Source organism: Schistocerca americana, chromosome 4, assembly GCF_021461395.2.
Source record: "Schistocerca americana isolate TAMUIC-IGC-003095 chromosome 4, iqSchAmer2.1, whole genome shotgun sequence".
In the NCBI taxonomy this organism is placed as follows: Eukaryota; Metazoa; Arthropoda; class Insecta; order Orthoptera; family Acrididae; genus Schistocerca; species Schistocerca americana.
The window spans coordinates 827,191,005-827,210,996 of NC_060122.1; the positions used below are offsets into that span (position 1 = coordinate 827,191,005).

At 38.5% G+C, this 19,992-nt stretch overlaps 1 protein-coding gene across 5 annotated transcripts in view; it reads right to left on the bottom strand.

Moving 5' to 3' along the window:
* The window catches only part of LOC124612316 (protein O-mannosyl-transferase 2), a 192,500-nt gene that overhangs the window by 19,913 nt on the left and 152,595 nt on the right, over positions 1 to 19,992 (bottom strand). For all 5 annotated transcript variants that reach the window (XM_047140443.1, XM_047140444.1, XM_047140445.1 and 2 more), the window contains 5 exons: positions 16,698 to 16,807; positions 8,424 to 8,630; positions 4,744 to 4,895; positions 2,503 to 2,591; positions 2,265 to 2,413 (listed from right to left, as the gene is read on the bottom strand). In XM_047140443.1, coding sequence (XP_046996399.1) covers positions 2,265 to 2,413; positions 2,503 to 2,591; positions 4,744 to 4,895; positions 8,424 to 8,630; positions 16,698 to 16,807 — 707 coding nt within the window. The remainder of the gene's footprint in view (positions 1 to 2,264; positions 2,414 to 2,502; positions 2,592 to 4,743; positions 4,896 to 8,423; positions 8,631 to 16,697; positions 16,808 to 19,992) is intronic.

A 19,992-nucleotide genomic window follows, 5' to 3' on the forward strand; every position in this document is an offset into this window, starting at 1 on the left:
AATGCCTCAATTTGCAAACGGTTACTGATGCATATGGGAATGCAGGCTTTCTCAGCGAATTTTGATGATGAAGACTTCTCAGGTTGTCAGCAGGGTCAAGGCATTGTTCTGCAGCAACATTTTAACAAGTTTCCTAGTCATCATCTTCAGGCGAAGGTGACAAGCAGGTAACTTGTCAAAACCTTGCCACATAATGCTGAAGATGATGAGTAGAAACTTGTCAAAATGTTGCCGCAGAAAGACAGTTTGAATTGGCTGATAACCCGAGAAGCCTATTGGTACACCTCCAAACTGAAGGGGAACATTTTTTGCACCGGTGTGTGATCTGAAATGAAACATGGGTGCACCACTATATCGCAGAATCGAAAAAAGCAGCATGGAATGGTGCAAAAAGGACGAATCTGCACCCATTGACGCCAGAAACTGTCTCTCTGCAAAGAAGGCTATTGCAACAGTCTTTTGTTATTTCAAAGGAATTGGCCTCATTGATTTTTTCCCATGAACTTCATATTGTGAGTGCTGCATACTACTGACAACTTTTGTGCAAAACAAAACAAGCATATCATCAGAAAAGGTGTGCATTTCTGATTTGAAATGTGATCATCCATCATGACAACGCTCGACCCCATACAGCTGCCTGAACTGAAGAAAAGATTCAGGATTTTTTCTGCATCACACTAGAACATCCCCCCTACAGTTCAGACTTATCACCCAATGATTTTCATTTGTTTTGAATACTAAAGGAATCAGCGAGAGGACACAGATTTGACAACTATGGTGCTGTCGAAGTGTTTGTGTGCAGCTGCCTGCTGTCACATTCAATATATTTTACGAAAATAGGATCAAGAAACTGCCTACCGAATGGGGAAAAAACTCCCAATTACGAGAAAAATAAGTTAAGTGTTTATGAGTTCTTCTGAAGCTTAAACAAAATTATTAAAAAATTCTGGTTTATATTTGATTCGCCCTTTTATCATTTTATATTCTCTAACATATCTACCTAAATAAGTGATTTGGCATTCTTTCCTCCAACCCAAAGAATGCCAGTTATGTTTTTCCTGATAACAACATCCTCAAAATAACACAGAGACCAAATTATTAGGATTTTGGTTGCAACGCAATTTAAAATGGAATATGTACAAAGAGTATCAGAATGCTAAATTAATCAAAAGCTGCTATCTGTTTTGCTCACTAAAACCCTGCTGTAGTGCATAAGCATGTCATGCCTACTTTCTCTCTCATGTTAGATATGGGGTCACATTTTGTGGGCATTCAAATACAGTTATCAACACATTAAAATGGCAAAAATGATTCATTAGAATCATGTTTGTATGCAGACCTAGAGATTCAACCCTGTTTAAGGACTCTGGAATTCCACCCTTCTGTGTATCTACATTAATGAAACTCTCCTATTCTTTAAAATAGAAGTAATGAGTAAGAACAGTAGATTGTAAAAGAATCTCTGATATTTACACTCAGTATATCAGACAAAATAAAAACTTATATTTGAATCAGATCAATAGTTTCCTGTACGATAAAGGTACTTTCAACATGAGAGTAAAACCTTATAAAAGACTTCCCAAAATCATAAAAGTAAATACAGGGTTCAAAACTTTTTAAAAAATCTTTAGAGTCATATTTACAGCATCACTGCTTTTACTCTATTGAAGATTGTTTAAATGTGTGAAGTGTAGTACACAAATATTTAAATATATGATGTGTATGGGAACAATTTGTAGTTAAAAAATGTATGGATAGAAATGTAAAGAATGGAATGACAATATTATGAAAAGGATACATTGCCACTCACTATATAGCAGAGATGTTGAGTGACAGATACACACAACAAAAAGACTGTCAAACAAGTAAGCTTTCAGCCAAAAATGCCTTTTTCCAAATTAGACAAAAACACACTTGAGTTCCATTTGTGTGTGTGTGTGTGTGTGTGTATGTGATTTGGAAGAAGGCATTTTTGGTTGAAAGCTTACTTGTTTTGACAGTCTTTTAGTTGTGCCTAATTGCGACTCAATATCTCTGTTATTTGGTGAGTAGCAATCTATCCTTTTCATAACATGGTCATTGTTCCATCTTGGATTTTCTATTTTTAAATTATGTGGTGTACTATCATATCACTTTTAAGTGTATATTTATAAAGTGACTTGTCCAATGTGATATAAATAAACTGCTTTTGCAGACAACAGGACCAATAAAACCCCAATACAATACAATGAGTTATATCATGACAAAATGTTTCATGCATTTACCCTGTAATTTATTGGCCATTGCCATGGTCTCGAAGTTACTTCACCTTCTTTTGGTTTTAGGCCAGCATTACCCTGTAGCATTACTGCATGAGATTCAAGAAAGCGTTCAATGAAACTGGGTGCATATACTTCAAAGCTCACTTTGGGCACTGCGAAATACAGAAAAAAATTGTATATGTTATTATAAAGTAATCATCAGAAGATCTGAAATAACTTGTTATATTGTCAAATATTTTACATTTAGAGAAGATGTTGTCTTCCACGTTCCACACAGCATTCTTGTCTCGCATATTTGGGTTACATGAAACTTCCTGTTGCTCATATGCCCTGCAAAATTCATGTAAACTTTTCATTTTTGTCCCAAAGACAGTAAGTCAAATCAGGCTCAGTGGAGAGAAGTAACACAAAACAGAAATTGATAGCACTCCACAAAAGTTTCAAACAATGATACCACATATGATTTTAGGAAGGAAAAACTGTAAGGAAGTGAGTGTGGGTGTGGGTGCAGGACAAGTGAAGAATGAATGTGGGCATGGGTCAGTGGGCTAGCATAGACCAATGCCAGGAGGATTACAGGAACAAAGGATATGCTGCAAGAACAATTGACATCTACATATTTCAGAGATGCTGGCATTGGGGTGAAGGGACCCACATGGCATAAGCTGTGTAGTAAACATGGAAATTGAGCATGTTGTTGTCAGGAGTGTGTTCTGACCCTCACCATTCATTTCAAGGGACAGCATGTCTGTGGGCATACCCACAGAAAATGCTGTGAAGAAATTGCACTGGAGTCAGTGATGACTTGACTGCTTTCATAAGTGGTCCTGACTTTGATGGGATAGGATAAGCCTATGATAGGACTGAAGTAGGGTGTGTTGGGTGGGTGTATTGGACAGGTCTTGCAGCATTTGACAGTGTCCCACTGCAGGGTGTTGCTGAAGGTCCAAGTATAAGGATTAGGTTCTGAGGTATGTGAGTGATTCAGACTTTTTAAGTAATAGACCCCAGTATGTCGTCCATGATGCCAAGTGTTCATCAGAAACTAGTGTATCATCAGGAGTACCCCAGGGAAGTGTGGTAGGACTGTTTTCATTCTCTATATACATAAATGATCTGATAGATAGGATGAACAGCAATTTACAGTTATCTTCTGACGACACTGTGGTGTATGGAAAGGTGTCATCATTGAGTGACTGTAGGAGGGTACAAGATGACTTGGACAAAATTTTTAGTTAGTGTGATGAATGGCAACTTGCTCTAAATGTACAGAAATGCAAGTTAATACAGATGAGTAGGAAAAATAATCCTGTAATGCTTGAATATGGCACTAGCAGTGTGCTACTTGACACAGTCATATCAATTAAATATCCAGGCGCAATGTGGGAAATAAGTATGATATAGAATGGGCATTTCATGTTGGTAGTAGGGAAGGCAAATGCTGGACTTCATTTTACTGGGAAAATTTTGGGAACACACAGCTCGCTTATAAAGGAGACAGCATATAGAACACCAGTGCTACACATTCTTGAGTATTACAAAAGTGTTTGGGATCCACACCAGGTTGGATTAAAGGAAGATATCAAAGCAATTCAGAGGCAAGCTGTTAGATTTGTTACTGGTAGATTCGATCAGCGCGCAGGTATTACAGAGTTCTTTCATAAACTCAAACTGGAATCCCTGGAGGGGCAGTTTTACTCTTTTTGCAAAGTACTCTTTAGAGAACTGTCATTTGAGGCTGACTGAAGAACAATTCTATTGCTGCCAATGTACATTTCGCATAAGGACCACAAAAATAAGATGAGAGAAATTAGGATCCATGCAGAGGCTTACAGACGGTCATTTTTCCCTCACTCTATTTGTGAGTGTAACAGGAAGGGAAATGACTTGCAGTGGTATGTGGTACCCTCTGCATGCACCATATGATAGCTAATGTAGGAGATGTATGTAGATGTAGATGCACCTGGGTCTTCCACAGAGATATGACCCATGTGGCAAAGGGTTGGAAGTGGGGTGACATAAAGATGGGCCAGGGTATTGTGCAGATTAGGTTGGAAGTGGAATACCATTTTGGAATGTAGGATTCTAGAGCAGAATCACAAGCAGATATTGTACCAAATAACAGTCTAGAAATTACAAATAAAATGTATGCAAATGGGGAAGGGTTGGAAAAAGGACAAAACTTTCCAAAGAGGACAGGAAATGGAGCCAGAGATCAAACTCGACAGCTTGAAGTTTGTGTTAAGGTGGTCCAATTTTAATCATGTATACACATATCAAGTGTCCCGTCCATAATAAAATTACATAGAAGCAGCTAGCTGATAATTTACTTATTTTCTGATCACAACTCAAGCACAATGCACTACAGTATTCCAAATGTGAACACACAAATTAATAGTTACTTTACAATTATTTATTTTTCTGAATTTTTTACTACTTTGGAATTGATTATATTAAAAATCAAGAAGAAAAATTAACTAACCATTTGGGGAGCTGTTTTCCACTTGATGTGAGTACACAATGCTGCAAGTAATGCACAAATCGGAGTTGGTGTGAAACTGCTGTGACCACATCACCATCCTTTCCATTTATAATTAAAACTTTCCAGACATCATTGGCATCACCAGTTCCATTCTGTCATAGCATATTTAAAAAAAAAAGTTGTATCAGTTACAGTTTTAATTTTAAATTATAGTTAACCTTTCCTTTGGTAAATATAAAAGTTTTAGTTTATTAACAGTGCATAACATTCTTTCATGGCTAAAATTGTTTTTAATGACAATTAGAAATTATATCCTCAAAAACCTTACCAACAAATGGACACTGTCTTAAGAAAATGAAGCAACAAATACACACATCGAATTTTGTACAGCAATGACTCCTAAGACTCATACAGCTACAAATGGCACAAAAAGACCATATGATTTTAGAAGAAACAGGTAAGATGACATATTGCAGATAAGAACCAAATGTACAACAAATACAGTACTTACCAGTATACACAATGATTCCAAGAAAGGTAACCACCCACCAAGCAGAGAAAGCAATGGAAATTAGAGACACACATAACTGCATTCAGAATTAACTGTTATTAAACTGCTATAGCAGTGAGCTTATATAAGCCAAATTTAATGTGAAATTTGCTTCTTTGAAAAAAGCTACTGCAGTTTCATATTTATTACATAGTCAGTGTTTATCTTCTATTCTTTTACCTATCTGGCCTAAAAATTGAGGTCTGTTTAACAGAAGCATTGCTGCTTGTCATGCAGTTAACAGCAAACTTCACTGTTGAATATATCTACCCAGCACTATCGTTTGATGATTTTTTCCTGATTACTTTAGTTTTATTACCCAAGAAGATAACACCATAACACAAAAGAAAATGAAAGCATGCAAAATAAGCCAGTGGTCTGGTGTCCTAATCAACTCACTGAAATAAACTCCCAAGTGCAAAACATTCTAAACTAACTTACTGATAATTTTGTTTATGCCTTGACACCATTTTTGCTTGTTGTACAGCTGAATCTCTGAGAATGTGACAAAGTTTCATTAATATACTTAGAAGACCATTAATGTCAATTTCTTGTTCCAAATCCAATCAGATAGCCATGTGTAATAAAGTGCCACTTCTGGTACATGGAGGTGAGCAGGCCCTACATTGAATCTTCCTTGTGGATAAATGACAAGGGTTGGTGTGCCAGCCAACATGGTTGTGGTTTTATGTGGTTTCACATATCCCAGTAGGTGAAAACTGGGTTGGAACCCAAGTCCCACACCAGTCACATGATTCATAAACATTTAGAAAACTTTTGTCCACTTTCACATGAATAATGTACATGCAGGCAGCTGTAGTACACTTATTCCATCCCGGGGGTGTAACAAGGAGTTGACAGAAAGGCCAGCTGGCCACCTGTTCAACCAACCGTGTTAAACCCATTAGTAACCATGCTGACTGTGCGTTGATGCTGGACAACGGCACAAGGATAAGAAGAATGTCAATTTCTTGTACCAGCAGGTCATTTTAATTTCTCTGGAATGGAACAGTAAGAGTCTCTGTTAGATTAAAACTAAAACTGTTTGCTACTAAATGAGTGTTCATCTATTATTTGGGCTGTGTACATTAAAGTTGAGTGTGGGTTCTTGTTGTGTACACTTTTGTCATCAGTAAACATCACAGATTATGAACACTCCTTAGATGTTGTTGGAATATTATTTACATTGGTTAAGAACAGGCAAGACCCAATACTGAACAGGGTCGGGTTCCACAACTTATGTTCTCCAATTACAAGTTTAGTCTTATTCTGGTGGTGCAGTCCCAATGCATCCTTCTGCCTTCTGATATAGGGACAATACTGTATTCACGAATGGTGAATATGTTTAATTCCATAACATTTTATATGCAGCTTCAAATTCAAGTCTATACTCATAAACACAACCAAAAGATTTGAAAATATTACTTTATTTCAGTGACTTTTCCCTATGAATAAGACTAATGAGGAAGCTAAGTCTACCAAGAGTAGAAGTGATTAACTGATTGTGCTGAATCAACCATTAACAAGCTTTCCACTGGTGTTGCCCTGATTGACTCAATTATACTGCTCACTTCAACAATAATAACAACAACAACACAAGAATAACTGCTACTATTACTACTACTACTGTTATTTCATGTCATCAGAAGTGCATGTGTACACTTCCTCAACTCTGAAGATGAATGCGAGTTTGGAAGTAAAGCAGCAGGAACTATTTTGTTCTGTTGCTAATCAGTTCTTAGAGGTAGAGTTCGTGCAATATTACATGCCCCCTAGCTGTGCAAATGGCATGGTAGGGGAGTGGGCAATGATAGTGGTGGGGATTCCCTTGCAGATGGCATAGTATGCCAAGGAAGATGTACTTCTACAGCTTAAGCCTTCACACAAATGCATACCTTGCAGAACTTGTTAAGCTACAGCTAGCAAGTCTACAAACGATCGTATTAACAGGCTATGCCACTATGACAAATAATTCGACATATCTACCATTCATTATTAAAAACTCAGTGGGTACAAGATTACACTGAAATTGGATTTATTTTCGCCTGCCCTGTACACCTTTTACTCTTTCTCTTGTTGCCATGATAAAATTACCTTCTTTTTCCAAAATACAGTGGTGTTTACAGTCTACTATTAATTGACCATTTGAGGACAAGTAAAGCCAATAGCTTACAAAGAGCTCCTGCTTGGTTTAAAAATAAATTCCTTCATTTATGTTGTTAGAATCCTTACTGATTCTCATTTCACCAGCTATTGGTGGCCCTCCAAAGAATTACAGTACTTCATTGAAAAAAATCTGTAGTCACTCATATATAGCACTAGATAAAGTTTCATGTGTTAGCTATGTGGCAAAATACTTTTCCACTTTTCATGCTATCATTTGCCAACAATTCATTTCAGTATCTAGAACTGTTTATGAGATATGAGGGATGAGACGAATATTTCGCTTCCAACTACTGTCTGTGCACGATTGGACATGAGTATGCTACATACAATCCAGTTTCTTGAGATCTGTGATAGATACAGATCTTGTCTCAAGTTTAAAGAAAAATTCAATATGTTAGCTCCATTTTGTATGCAGCAATATGGGATCTAACATCAAGCACCAAATGCAGATTCATGGTTACCCCCATTTTTCATTGCAAACTATTCACATTTTGTACAGTACCTTGCTACATATAGAAATACCACAACTACGACCATTAATGAGATGATACACAGTTCATCATGAAGCTGATGAATGAGGCTATGAGATGCACGAGAATCAATTTCTTTTACCAAACAGTTACTTTTAAATAATTTGAGAAGGTTGCAGTGCAACCACCATGCGATCTCCTCTGTTCCCATTGTGTAGTCAAGCCGGGCAGAGAATGTTTCGCTTAAAAGGGACAGAGCTCACAGCTCAGTAGGCTAAACGTAATGGAGGTGACTACCTCTTTGGAACAGAGGGGTGGATTCACCCAGTGCTGAGAATGAGAACGCATTTCTGCACTCATGCCAAGTAATCTATCATGAGCTCCAGCTGGTTGTGTATTCCCCTCTCATTTTGATGATAAAGTTGTACTGATATAACAACAGTGTTTAATGAAAGAACTTAAAAAAAGTTTTCTACATTTCCTGTTATACATACCTCCCCATAACCAGTGACCTGATAATGTTTTTTTGACACTGGTGCTGGTTCTTTATGAGAATGAAGGTTTCTTCGTGTTGTGACATGTTCAAGCCTAACAGCATCACCATGCTTCACAAATTCCACATCACTATTTTCATCATACTCAGAGTTATATTTTTTTATACGAAAATGATTGTTGTCATCCTTGTGGGTATATGTTGTAACCTGTAATGATAGTGAAAACTGTTAGTTACCTTCTCTCTCTCTCTCTCTCTCTCTCTCTCTCTCTCTCTCTCTCCCACTCTCTCTCACACACATGCATGTATGCACGCGAGTGACGCGCACCCGCCCACACACACACACACACACACACACACACACACACACACACACACACACACTCACACACACACACTTGGTCACATACTACTATAATTGTTTCAAGTTGACAGCAAGTATATGGAAATATTTTGGATGGATATATTATTAAAAATTAATATTAAAGTGTTTTGATTGATCAGTCTTCCGACTGGTTTGATGCAGCCCACCACAAATTCCTCTCCTGTGCCAGCTCTTCATCTCCTAGCAGCGCTTGCAACCTACATCTTCAATTATTCACTGGATATATTCCAATTTCTGTCTTCCTTTACAGTTTTTACCCCCTACTGCTCTGTCTAGTACCATGGAAGTTATTTATTGATGTCTTAACAGATGTCCCACCTTCCTGTCCCTTCTTCTTGTCAGTGTTTTCCACATATTCCTCTCCTCTCGAATTCTGCACAGAACCACCTCATTTCCTCCCCTATTGGTCCACCTAATTTTCTCCATATTGTCTGTGGCACCACATCTCAAATGCTTTGATTATCTTCTGTTCCAGTTTTCCCACAGTCCATATTTCACTAACATCGAATGTTGTGCTCCTCACTCTCAGAAATTTCTTCCTAGATTAAGGCCTATGTTTGATACCTCTAGACTTCTCTCATCCAGAAATGCCCTTTATGCCGTGATAGTTTGCTTTCAATATCCTCCTTGCTCTGTTCATAATTGGTTTTTTGCTGCCTAGGTAGCAGAGTTCCTTAACTTCATCTACTCTGTGATCATCAATCCTGATGTTAAGCTTCTCACTGTTCTCATTTCTGCTACGTCTCATTACTTTTGTCTTTCTTCGATTTACTCTCAATCCATATTCTGTACTCATTAGACTGTTCATTCCATTCAGCAAATCATGTACTTCTTCAATTTCACTCAGGATAGCAACGTCATCAGCGAATGGTGTCATTGATATCCTTTCACAATGAATTTTAATTCCATTCCTGAACCTTTCTCTTATTTCTATCATTGTTTCTTCAATGTGTATATTGAACAGTAGGGGCAAAAGACTACATCCCTGTCTTACACTCTATTTAATCCGAGCATTTTGTTCTGGTCTTCCACTTTTATTATTCCTTTTTGGCTCTTGTACATGTTGTACATCGCCTGTCTCTCCCTACAGCTTACCCCTATTTTCCTCAGAATTTCGAACATCTTGCACCAGTTGACATTGTTGAATGCTTTTTTCCAGATTAACAAATTCTATCAATGTGTCCTGATTTTTCTTTAGTCTTGCTTCCATTATCAGTTGCAAAATCAGGATTGCCACTCTGGTGCCTTTACCTTCCCTAAAGCCAAATTGGTCATCACATAACACATCCTCAATTTTCTTTTCCATTCTTCTGTATATTATTCTTGTCAGCAATTTGGATGCATGAGCTGTTAAGGTGATTGTGCAACAATTCTCGCACATGTCAGCTCTTTCAGTCTTCAAAATTGTGTGGATGATATTTTTCTGAAAGTCAGATCGTATATCGCCAGACTCATACATTCTACACACCAGCATCAACAGTTGTTTTGTTACCACTTCCCCCATTGATTTCAGAAATTCTGACGGAACGTTATCTATCCTTTCTGCCTTATATCATCTAAAGTCTTCTGAAGCTCTTTTAAATTCTGATTCTAATACTGGATCCCCTATCTCCTCTAAATCGACTCCTGTTTCTTCTTCTATCACGCCAGACAAATTTTTCCCCTCATGGAAGCCTTCAATTTACTTTTTGAATCTATCCGCTCTCTCCTCTGCATTTAACAGTGAAATTCCCATTGCACTCTTAATGTTACCACTCTTGCCTTTAATTTCACCGAAGGTTATTTCAACTTTCCTTCTGACAATCATTTCTTTTTTGATTTCTTCACATTTTTCATGCAGCCATTTTGTCTTAGCTTCCCTGGACTTCTTATTTATTTAATTTCTCAGCAACTTGTATTTCTGTATTCCTGAATTTCCCTAAACATTTTTGTACTTCCTTCTTTCATCGATCAGCTGAAGTATTTCTTCTGTTACCCATGGTTTCTTCGCAGTTACCTTCTTTGTACCTACGTTTTCCTTTCCAACTTCTGCAAATGCCCTATTTAGAGATGTCCATTTCTCTTCAACTGTACTGCCTTATCTCAGTATCTATAGACATAGAGAACTTCAAGTGTATCTCTTCTTTCCTTGGTTCTTTGGTATCCCATTTCTTTGCATACTGATTCTTCTTGACTAGTCTTGTAAGGTTCAGCCTATTCTTCACCATTACTACATTGTGATCTGAGTCTATATTTGCTCCTGGGTACACCTTACAATCCAGCAACTGATTTTGGAATCTCTGTTTGACCATGATGTAATCCAAATGAAATCTTCCCATACTTTCCGGCTTTTTCCTAGTATACCTCCTCCTCTTGCGATTCTTGAATGTTACGTGAAGCACAAAAAGAACAACTGCTTACTAAGTTCTTGTTGAGGGAGCACTAAGAGCATGGACAGGATGGAAAAGAACCATGAACTTCGAGCCTTTTGTCAATACAAGAACATTCTGAGCTCAAACATAATGAGATATTTAAAACAGAAGCACCTCCTCCATGGCAATCAGCATGGATTCTGAAAACATCAGTCATGCGATAGCCAATTCCTGCTTGTCTCACAAGACGTCCAAAAAGTCACAGGTCAAGGCAGTCAGATATAAGCAATTTTTCTTGCTTTTTACTCAGTAGTGCACAAACGCTTATTAATGAAAGAATGGCCATATGGAGTATCAAAAATGTCTGTGACGAGGGGTGGTAGGGAGGGTGGAGTGTGTTACCTTGGATGGATGTTATGGACAGATGTAAATGTAACTTCAGGTATGCCCCAGGTAAATGTATTGCGATGCTTACTGTTCATGTTGTATGTTAATGACTTGATAGAAAATAGAACCTCTAATAACGGATACAGTGGAATCCGTGGGGAATTCTGACATTGCCCTCACAGTATATATATTTTCTTTAATGTCGTTTGTTGTTAGCAATATTAGCCTATTCCCAAGAGTTAGCACCGAGCGAGGTGGCGCAGTGGTTAGCACACTGGACTCGCATTCGGGAGGACAATGGTTCAATCCCGTCTCCGGCCATCCTGATTTAGGTTTTCCGTGATTTCCCTAAATCACTTCAGGCAAATGCCGGGATGGTTCCTTTGAAAGGGCATGGCCGATTTCCTTCCCCATCCTTCCCTCACCCGAGCTTGCGCTCCGTCTCTAATGACCTCATTGTCGACGGGACGTTAAACACTAATCTCCTCCTCCTCCTCCTCCCAAGAGTTAGCAGCTTTCACTCAGTTAATACTAGGCTTGTAGAGTGCACTTTCTTGACTCTTGTGCAGAAAGGAATGCAGTATTCTGTTGCATCCATTTTCAATAAGCTACCACAAGAACTCAAAAATCTTAGCAGTAGCCCAAACTCTTTTAAGTCTAAACTGAAGAGTTTCCTCATGGCCCACTCCTTCTATTCTGTCGAGGAGCTCCTGGAAGAGCTAAAAAATTAAGCAAATTCCAGTGTTACATTGTTGATTTTCTTCATTTAAACTTACGACTTGTCACCTGAATATGTTTTTTTATATTTCATTTTATCTGTTTCTAATATCGTGTTATAATTTCATGTATTGACTCATTCCACGACCATGGAGACTTCTCCTTAATTTGGTCTCACGGAACAATAAATAAATAAATAAATAAAAATAAATAAAGAATGAGATGGGCCTCAGTACCCTGAGACTGCGGCCGTTTTGTGTGTGTGTGTGTGTGTGTGTGTGTGTGTGTGTGTGTGTGTGTGTGTGTGTGTGCTTCGCGCGCGCATGCATGAGCACGTTCGTGTGCATGTGTGCGTGCATGTGCATGTGCGTGCACTTTAACACAGTATGTATGACTCTCTTTTCTACTTCTGAATAAGGGCTTTGAGCCGGTGGGTTTCTGGCACCAGGCAATATCGATTCTTACTTCCATCTTTGATCATTGTCCCTGTGCCTTGTTCTCTTTGCGTCTTTGAGGCAGGCTATTTACGGTGGCGCGCATGCGCAAGTCGAGCAGACTGGGTCCACGCATGAGCCAAGTCAGTCTGTGGCGTGACGATGTTGTCATTGTGGGGAGTTGGCGACATCATGTCACGTGGCACGGCCATATGCCGTGAGGACCAGTCGAGTTGGAGCAATGAAGAAACATGGGTCGCTGCCGGAAAGTGATAAAGTTGTATTGTCACGGCAGGCCAGTGGTGACCAGGATTTGCTAATACCTTGAGAGCTAGGTGGATGGATGGTGTGTGAATTTCACATGAAGAAGAAAAAATTAATCGCCAAGCTTTCATGGTGGGTTCCTCCTTCTATGTATAGTGAATGTTATTGTGTACTTAAGGGCTGTTGACTGTTGCAGTTGCTCGTGCTAGTGGCCAGCAAAACATTCACTGCAATGGTGGTGAGGCAAGTTATGTTCTGGAACGGCCATGAAATTATGTTACTAAAGTGGCTAGAAATAGCGCCTCGCATTTGTAAGTTTGGATTTGGTGCTTAGTGGCACGCTGAAGGTAGCTGGTTCACTTGAACGTCATTTCTTAATTTAGTTATAGATTTAGAATTTTCTGGTTTTACGAATTAGTCGTAGTTGTTGTTTCTTAATAATTTATTGTGTGTATTGAAGTGACATTAGTTTCCTATTGGAATTGTTGTTTCTTAATAATTTATTGTGTGTATTGAAGTGACATTAGTTTCCTATTGGAATTTCAACTACCTATCTGAAGGTTGAATGTCTCGTTAGATACTGCACGTTTGATTTATGTGGTGTCAGCCATTCAGTAAAGACAGATTACCTTAAGTCATTGGGTGTGGACTGGCACATCTTTCCACATAGTATCTAGACTTTTTTTTTTATCAAAGGAAACTAAGCTCCTTAATTCTGTTCATTGGTTAACTAGTGGAATGTTTATATTAAGGTATTGCTTTTCTATATATATATTTGTGTAACTTGTATATACTACAGTGTGTCTGCCACTCATGTTTTCCTGTTTTCAGAAACATGTATAGTGGTCAACGTGAGCAAACCTCGCCCCGTGAGCTTGCAGTGTGGCGGCAATCTCAGGATTTGAACTCAGGGCCGTCCGGACCCCGTTAAGGCACGATTTCTCTATTCCATTCAACGAGAGGCTTGTTTTAACCAGAAGATTTCCTACTGCCCAAAGTTGAGTATAAGTTCACCCTTTCGATCGTGTGTTTGGGAAATCGTAATAGATTAACGTTTGCTCGCGTCCATCACATGTTCATCAAATTGACGTTTTTGCATAAAGTCTAGAATCTTCCGGACGTTAAGTGTAGTAGAATGCTAAGTGTAAACAGAATAATTAATAGTACCCTTCAGGTCAGATAGCATCAAATTAATTTTACATTTTCAGCAAGTGTAAAACTGAGTGAGAAAGGCGATAGCTGACATTGTAAACATTTTGTTATCTGTTGTTACTGGCACATAAAGGGGTTGTTGTCACAAGTGTGATGGTTAATATTGTAAATACTAATTGTGGATAGGGCCTTGATATACAAATGTTGTTAATTGATTATTACTGCTGATGAATTCATGTGTATGTGTAATCAGTAAAGAAGTGTTGCAACTACAAACTGGTTGTGTTACTGGTATACAAGGTTAGAGTGTTCAATCGCCACACCAGGCTTCATCTGAAACCTTAAATATTTTAGCATCCTTCTCCCCTGTGCCTATCTGCAACTCGATCCCTCCTCTGTGTGGTGAGCAGCAGTCTATCAATGTTACTAGAACCTAAGGCAGAGACTGACACAGAAGTGCTGGAAGACCTGATCTGGTATACACCTGAAGACAGATGGCAGCTATCCGACGAAAGTCAATTTTAATAGTTTCAAGAATCAGTATTACATGAGGAATTTAGGAATATACTACAGATTCCTAATATAGCTCCCATCAGGGCTGAAAAGCCAAGATTAATCACAGTGTGCACAGAAGCATTTAAGCATTCTTCCTGTGTTTCATATATGAAAGGAACGAGAAGAAACTCTAATATGTGGTAAATGGGAAGTACCCTCTTCCATGCACCACAGAGTAGTAAGATGAAGATGTAAAGTTCAGGTAAGAGGTAAGAATTTAAATTAATCCATTATTACTTGTGCTCTTTTACCTAAACCTTTTGCTTTCCTGATCCAACGCTCCAAGTGGTTTTTGCAGTCTCTATAACTACGAGGGTTGGCTGAAAAGTAATGCATCCACCTTCAACAGTTGCCAGCATTGGTATGCAGCAGGTACTGACTTGTTCCATAGCCTCTTCTTTACAGCTCCAGTTGGTGGGAAGTCATAGTACTGAACGGTTGTGTTGTTACAGAGTAAAGCAAGGAACCCTGCACAGACAGTCGGTCAACGCGATTTAAGCAACATGGAGTCATTGAATTCTTGACAGCAGAAGGTGTCTTTCCCCAAAGGAGATTCATCAGAGAATGAAAGCAGTTTATGGTGATTGTGTTGATGTAAGTACTGTGCATCGATGGGTGAGTAAGTTTAAAGATGTTGAGGTGGGAACATTTGATCTGCATGACAAACAAAGAGTTGGACGGCCTGTGACAGCAACCACCGAGTTTCACAACCAAAATGTTGACAGATTGATTCAGGATGATCACCGTATCCTCAGAGAGAAATTGCGAGCACAATCGGCATTTCACTAGAATGTGTAGAACGTGTGGGTTACATTAGTGCTTTGCTTGGCTTTTGGAAGATCTGTGCATGATGGGTACCCTGGATGCTGACTCCTGAAATGAAAGTGCACGGGCTTGAAATTTGCCAGGAACTCTTTTCGCGTTACAAGAATGAAAGTGATGCCTTTCTCCATTCAATTATGACAGGAGATGAAATGTGGGTAACCCATTACGACCACAGTGTTCTGGGATGCAGATGGTGTTATCAGTGTTGATTTCCTTGATCATGGTACAATAATAATTTCAGAGCGTTACATCACAATGCTGCAAACTCTGAAACCATGGCTAACAAGGGTCCTAAAAGAAAAGGAAAATGTTTTCCTGTAGCATGACAATGCCAAACTACACACTTCACGTGCCACCACTGCAGAACTTCAGAAACTGAACCACACCACAATACAGCATCCTCCATACAGTCCAGATCTAGCACCGTCTGACTTCTATCTGTTTCCAATAATGAAAGACGATCTGCGAGGACATCATTATGCTTCTGATGAAGACGTTGGGAGAATTGTGAGACTGTGGTTGCAGAAACAGAGTGTCAACTTCTTCTGTGACGGCATCAGAAAACTTGTTCATCGTTGGCAGAAATGTATCCAATTGGCTGATGATTATGTGGAAAAGTGAATATTGGTAATTAAAGATCACATTCTAAGTATTATTTCTGTGTTTGATTTATTAAAATATTCCCATTCAAACCCAATTAACGAAGATGGAAGCATTAGTTTTCATTCAACCCTCATAATACATTATTCCTTACTGTCTTCTATTTTTGTAATCATCTTTATCTTTCCAATGATGGGATTGCTCAAAAAGTTCCATAAATTTCAGATTCCATGTCTAGTTCTTTTCCCCATATCTACATGGGCCAGCTATGGGTGTTCCTGCATGAGTTGTTGATAGCCATGATGAAATGTAATAACATTCAGAAAACATGAGTTGAGAATTTATTGTTCCAGATGCAGATTCTCCATCATTTGGCTTAACATTTATTGGCCCAGTAAAATATAGCTTCACACAAATAAAAATAAATAGTATATAATAATAAATAATTTTTTACTGAGGCTGCTAGGAAAGAATTAGCTAATTCAAAAGATAAATTGCACTGTTGAAACTACAAAATTTCTCATTTTTTGTTGAGGATTATGATCTTTATGTCCTCTGATGAATTGTAACAATGACCAACTGATTGCATTATATGACTCATTCACCTGCTGTTGGCGTGCACCTACACCTTCTGGATAAAGATGCCAATGTGAGTGAAGGTATCCACCACCTGTACGATGGTTCTTCAGTGTAATGATAGCTCCGTATGCAACCTCTGCAAGAGAAAGTAATCTTACGGTGACATATATGTTAATTTTTAATCAATTCTAAAATGCAAGTGTTGTAAAACTCTTGCTATTCAATTACATATTTATATTAATAAAAATAAGACATATCAAATACAAATGTAACTCATCACCTACTTTCCAAACTTCACAGTTCTCTTGCAAGCTTCAGGTGACAAGCATTCTGTGGAGAAAGTATATTGTAGAGACATGGCTTAGCCACAGGCTGGGGAATTTTTTCCAGAATGAATTTTCACTCTGCAGCAAAGTGTGTGCTGATTTGAAAACTTCCTGGCAGATTAAAACTCTGTGCCAGACCCGCGTGTGAATCTCGAGCTCTGCCTTTCAAGGGCAAGGTAGGAGATGAGGTACAGGAAAAAGCAGAGCTGTGAGTGTGGGTGATGAGTCCTGGTTGGATAGCTCCGTCAGTACAGCACTTGCCTGTGAAAGGCAAAGGTCCCATCTTCGAGTGCCTGTCAGTGCACAGTTTTAATCTGCCAGCAAGATTAAACTCACAGCACACTCCACTGCAGAGTGAAAATTCATTCTGGATCAAATACAAAAATCTGCAAGAAATAATGATGCATGTAATACAGTTTTGTTGACTATGTTCCACAGCTTTGATAAACTGCAGAGATGAGATATTGTAATATGTCACGCAACTGTATAATTTATTTTTAACTGTACAACCTTTGCTGTCAGAGATCACTTTCCATTACCTATTGTACAACATTATGAATATAGTACAATTTTAATGCAAAAAGAACATTTGTAAATTGTAGTAAAATACAAGCAATGAGAACTAAGTCTTTCACAGCGGCTGTCGTGTAAAACACTCTTGGACTTTTTGCCATTTCAATTCAGGGTTCAGCCTCAAGCTTTTGATGATCACCTCCATTGTTTTCATCAGAAACAACTGTCTGTCAAAACTGCTGCTGTGTGGCCTTATATAGTCCACAGCTCACTTCTGATTGGTTGGTAATTAAGTAACACCATTGTAGATGGTGTCAATGTCTGTGCTGGTGGCACCACTGCTCTCCTAGCAGCATGACAATTGCAATAAATATCTCTGCCTCTTCTCTGCATAGAGAGATTGCTTTCATGCACCACTAAGGTTATAGCCGCTGTCATGGTTGAAGTCCCTGTCACACTTTCTTATTTCTACAGCCTCTTTAATTTACAGATTCCTACAATGTGGGAGCCTGGGACAAAACTTTCATTTCATCAAACAGTATTTTATGTTTGTCTGTGAGGCTGTACTCAGGAACTGCAGATTTCCCCAGTTCTCAATTTTTAATATGCCACTGATTGCTGAAGTTGTGTGCAGCAGGCGGAAGTGGTGCGAATGGACTGACTGGTGTAATTACTACTGCACTCACAAGGAATGTTATAAATACCAGGGATCCTGAGGGTAAGACTGTCCTTAACAGGGTGTAGCATCTTCTTTATCTTCTTAGGACATCAGAAAATAGCTCTTATACCTTGTCTTCCCAGGAGTCTGCCTATTTTGCTGGGTGTAGCAGAGCAGAAAGGAAGGAATACAATTGGTAGCTCATCTTGGTAAGTGCTCAACATTTTCATGTTTCATTTTCTAGGAGAAGGGTGGCTTCATGTCATGTGAACTATAGCTGTTCTTTCAGGACACCTACATAGATGATTAGTTTTGGAATCCAAGTAATACTCATCAGAAAGAGTTTTTGCTCTGTGTACCTATGCATTTACAACTGCTTTATTCTGGGCTGGATGATGAATTGTAGTAAAATACAAGCAATGAGAACTAAGTCTTTCACAGCGGTTGTCGTGTAAAACACTCTTGGACTTTTTGCCATTTCAATTCAGGGTTCAGCCTCAAGCTTTTGATGATCACCTCCATTGTTTTCATCAGAAACTGCCTGGGAGCCTGGGACAAAACTTTCATTTCATCAAACAGTATTTTATGTTTGTCTGTGAGGCTGTACTCAGGAACTGCAGATTTCCCCAGTTCTCAATTTTTAATATGTCCAAGTCACCCATCTGACTTAACTTGTACAAAACATGTAAAAATGGCAACCTTTCTTCTGTCTCTGTATCGGCAGTGAACTAGATATTTGGGTGCATATTGTTCACATCTTCAAGGAAGTGTTCAAGATCTCCCCATCATCTGTCTTAATTTTATCGTTATGTTGACAACATGTTTATGGCCTGGCTACATGGCTTAGAAGCTCTTGCTGGGCACCAGGAGCTGTATCACATTTCAGAAGAACTTAAGTATGGTAAGTACCAGTCATCTATGTGGACAGTAACAGAAAGGCCCAAACAAGTAATGGCAGCTAGATGAGTGGAAATGTACAATGCTGGTAACAAAAGATGCAACTGCATGAGCCACTTCGACAATGCTCGCAAGTTACGAAACTGTTTGTTTTGTATCTTGCTGTTCCTATCTTAATGTGATTTTAAATTTATTAATGAATGAATTATATTGTAGTTTTTCATTTCAGTAATGCTTTTGCTGGTTTCAGATTTTAGTCATTACTGGTATTAAGTGAAAACTTTCTAACAAGAGTGCAGCGTGTCCTCTGTAGAAAATTATAATATCGAGATGTGTGAATATAGAACACCTGGGAGTACATGAAAGGTTTACACTAAAATCTGTGTTGGAATAATTCTTAGCTGCACTCGTTTTGGTACTGTAAATGTCCTGTTAGTATATCAAAGTTGTTATTAACACTGTGAAATGTGAGATAACATATATCTTTGAAAATATGTGTTAAGGAACCTGTGTGATGTTGCCTTTGAATTTCAGTGGAGCTGAAGCACTATGAACTTTGTCTTTCCATAGAGCTTATTGCTCACAAACTGTTCCTGCTCCAGAAGCTTATAATATTATCTTTTCTGTGGAGGGTTTTTTATGAGGATTTTGGTAACATACTAGATAAATGTAATATTAATGTTCTAATAAATGTCACTCTGTACTCATTTTCTGAGTTTAATTTGAGAAGTTGAAGTTCCATGGCACACTATGAATCCCAATGTATTTAATTCTATTTCAGTATTCTTATCAGATAGTGGTAAGTGGATTATTCTCTCCACCATGACATTAATTTTTTTTCATGTGTTGTGGATAGTGCTGGTAGAACAAAGTGTGAAACATAGCCTACTGGCATTTTCTGTGATCTTGCTTCAGCTGTGAAGATGA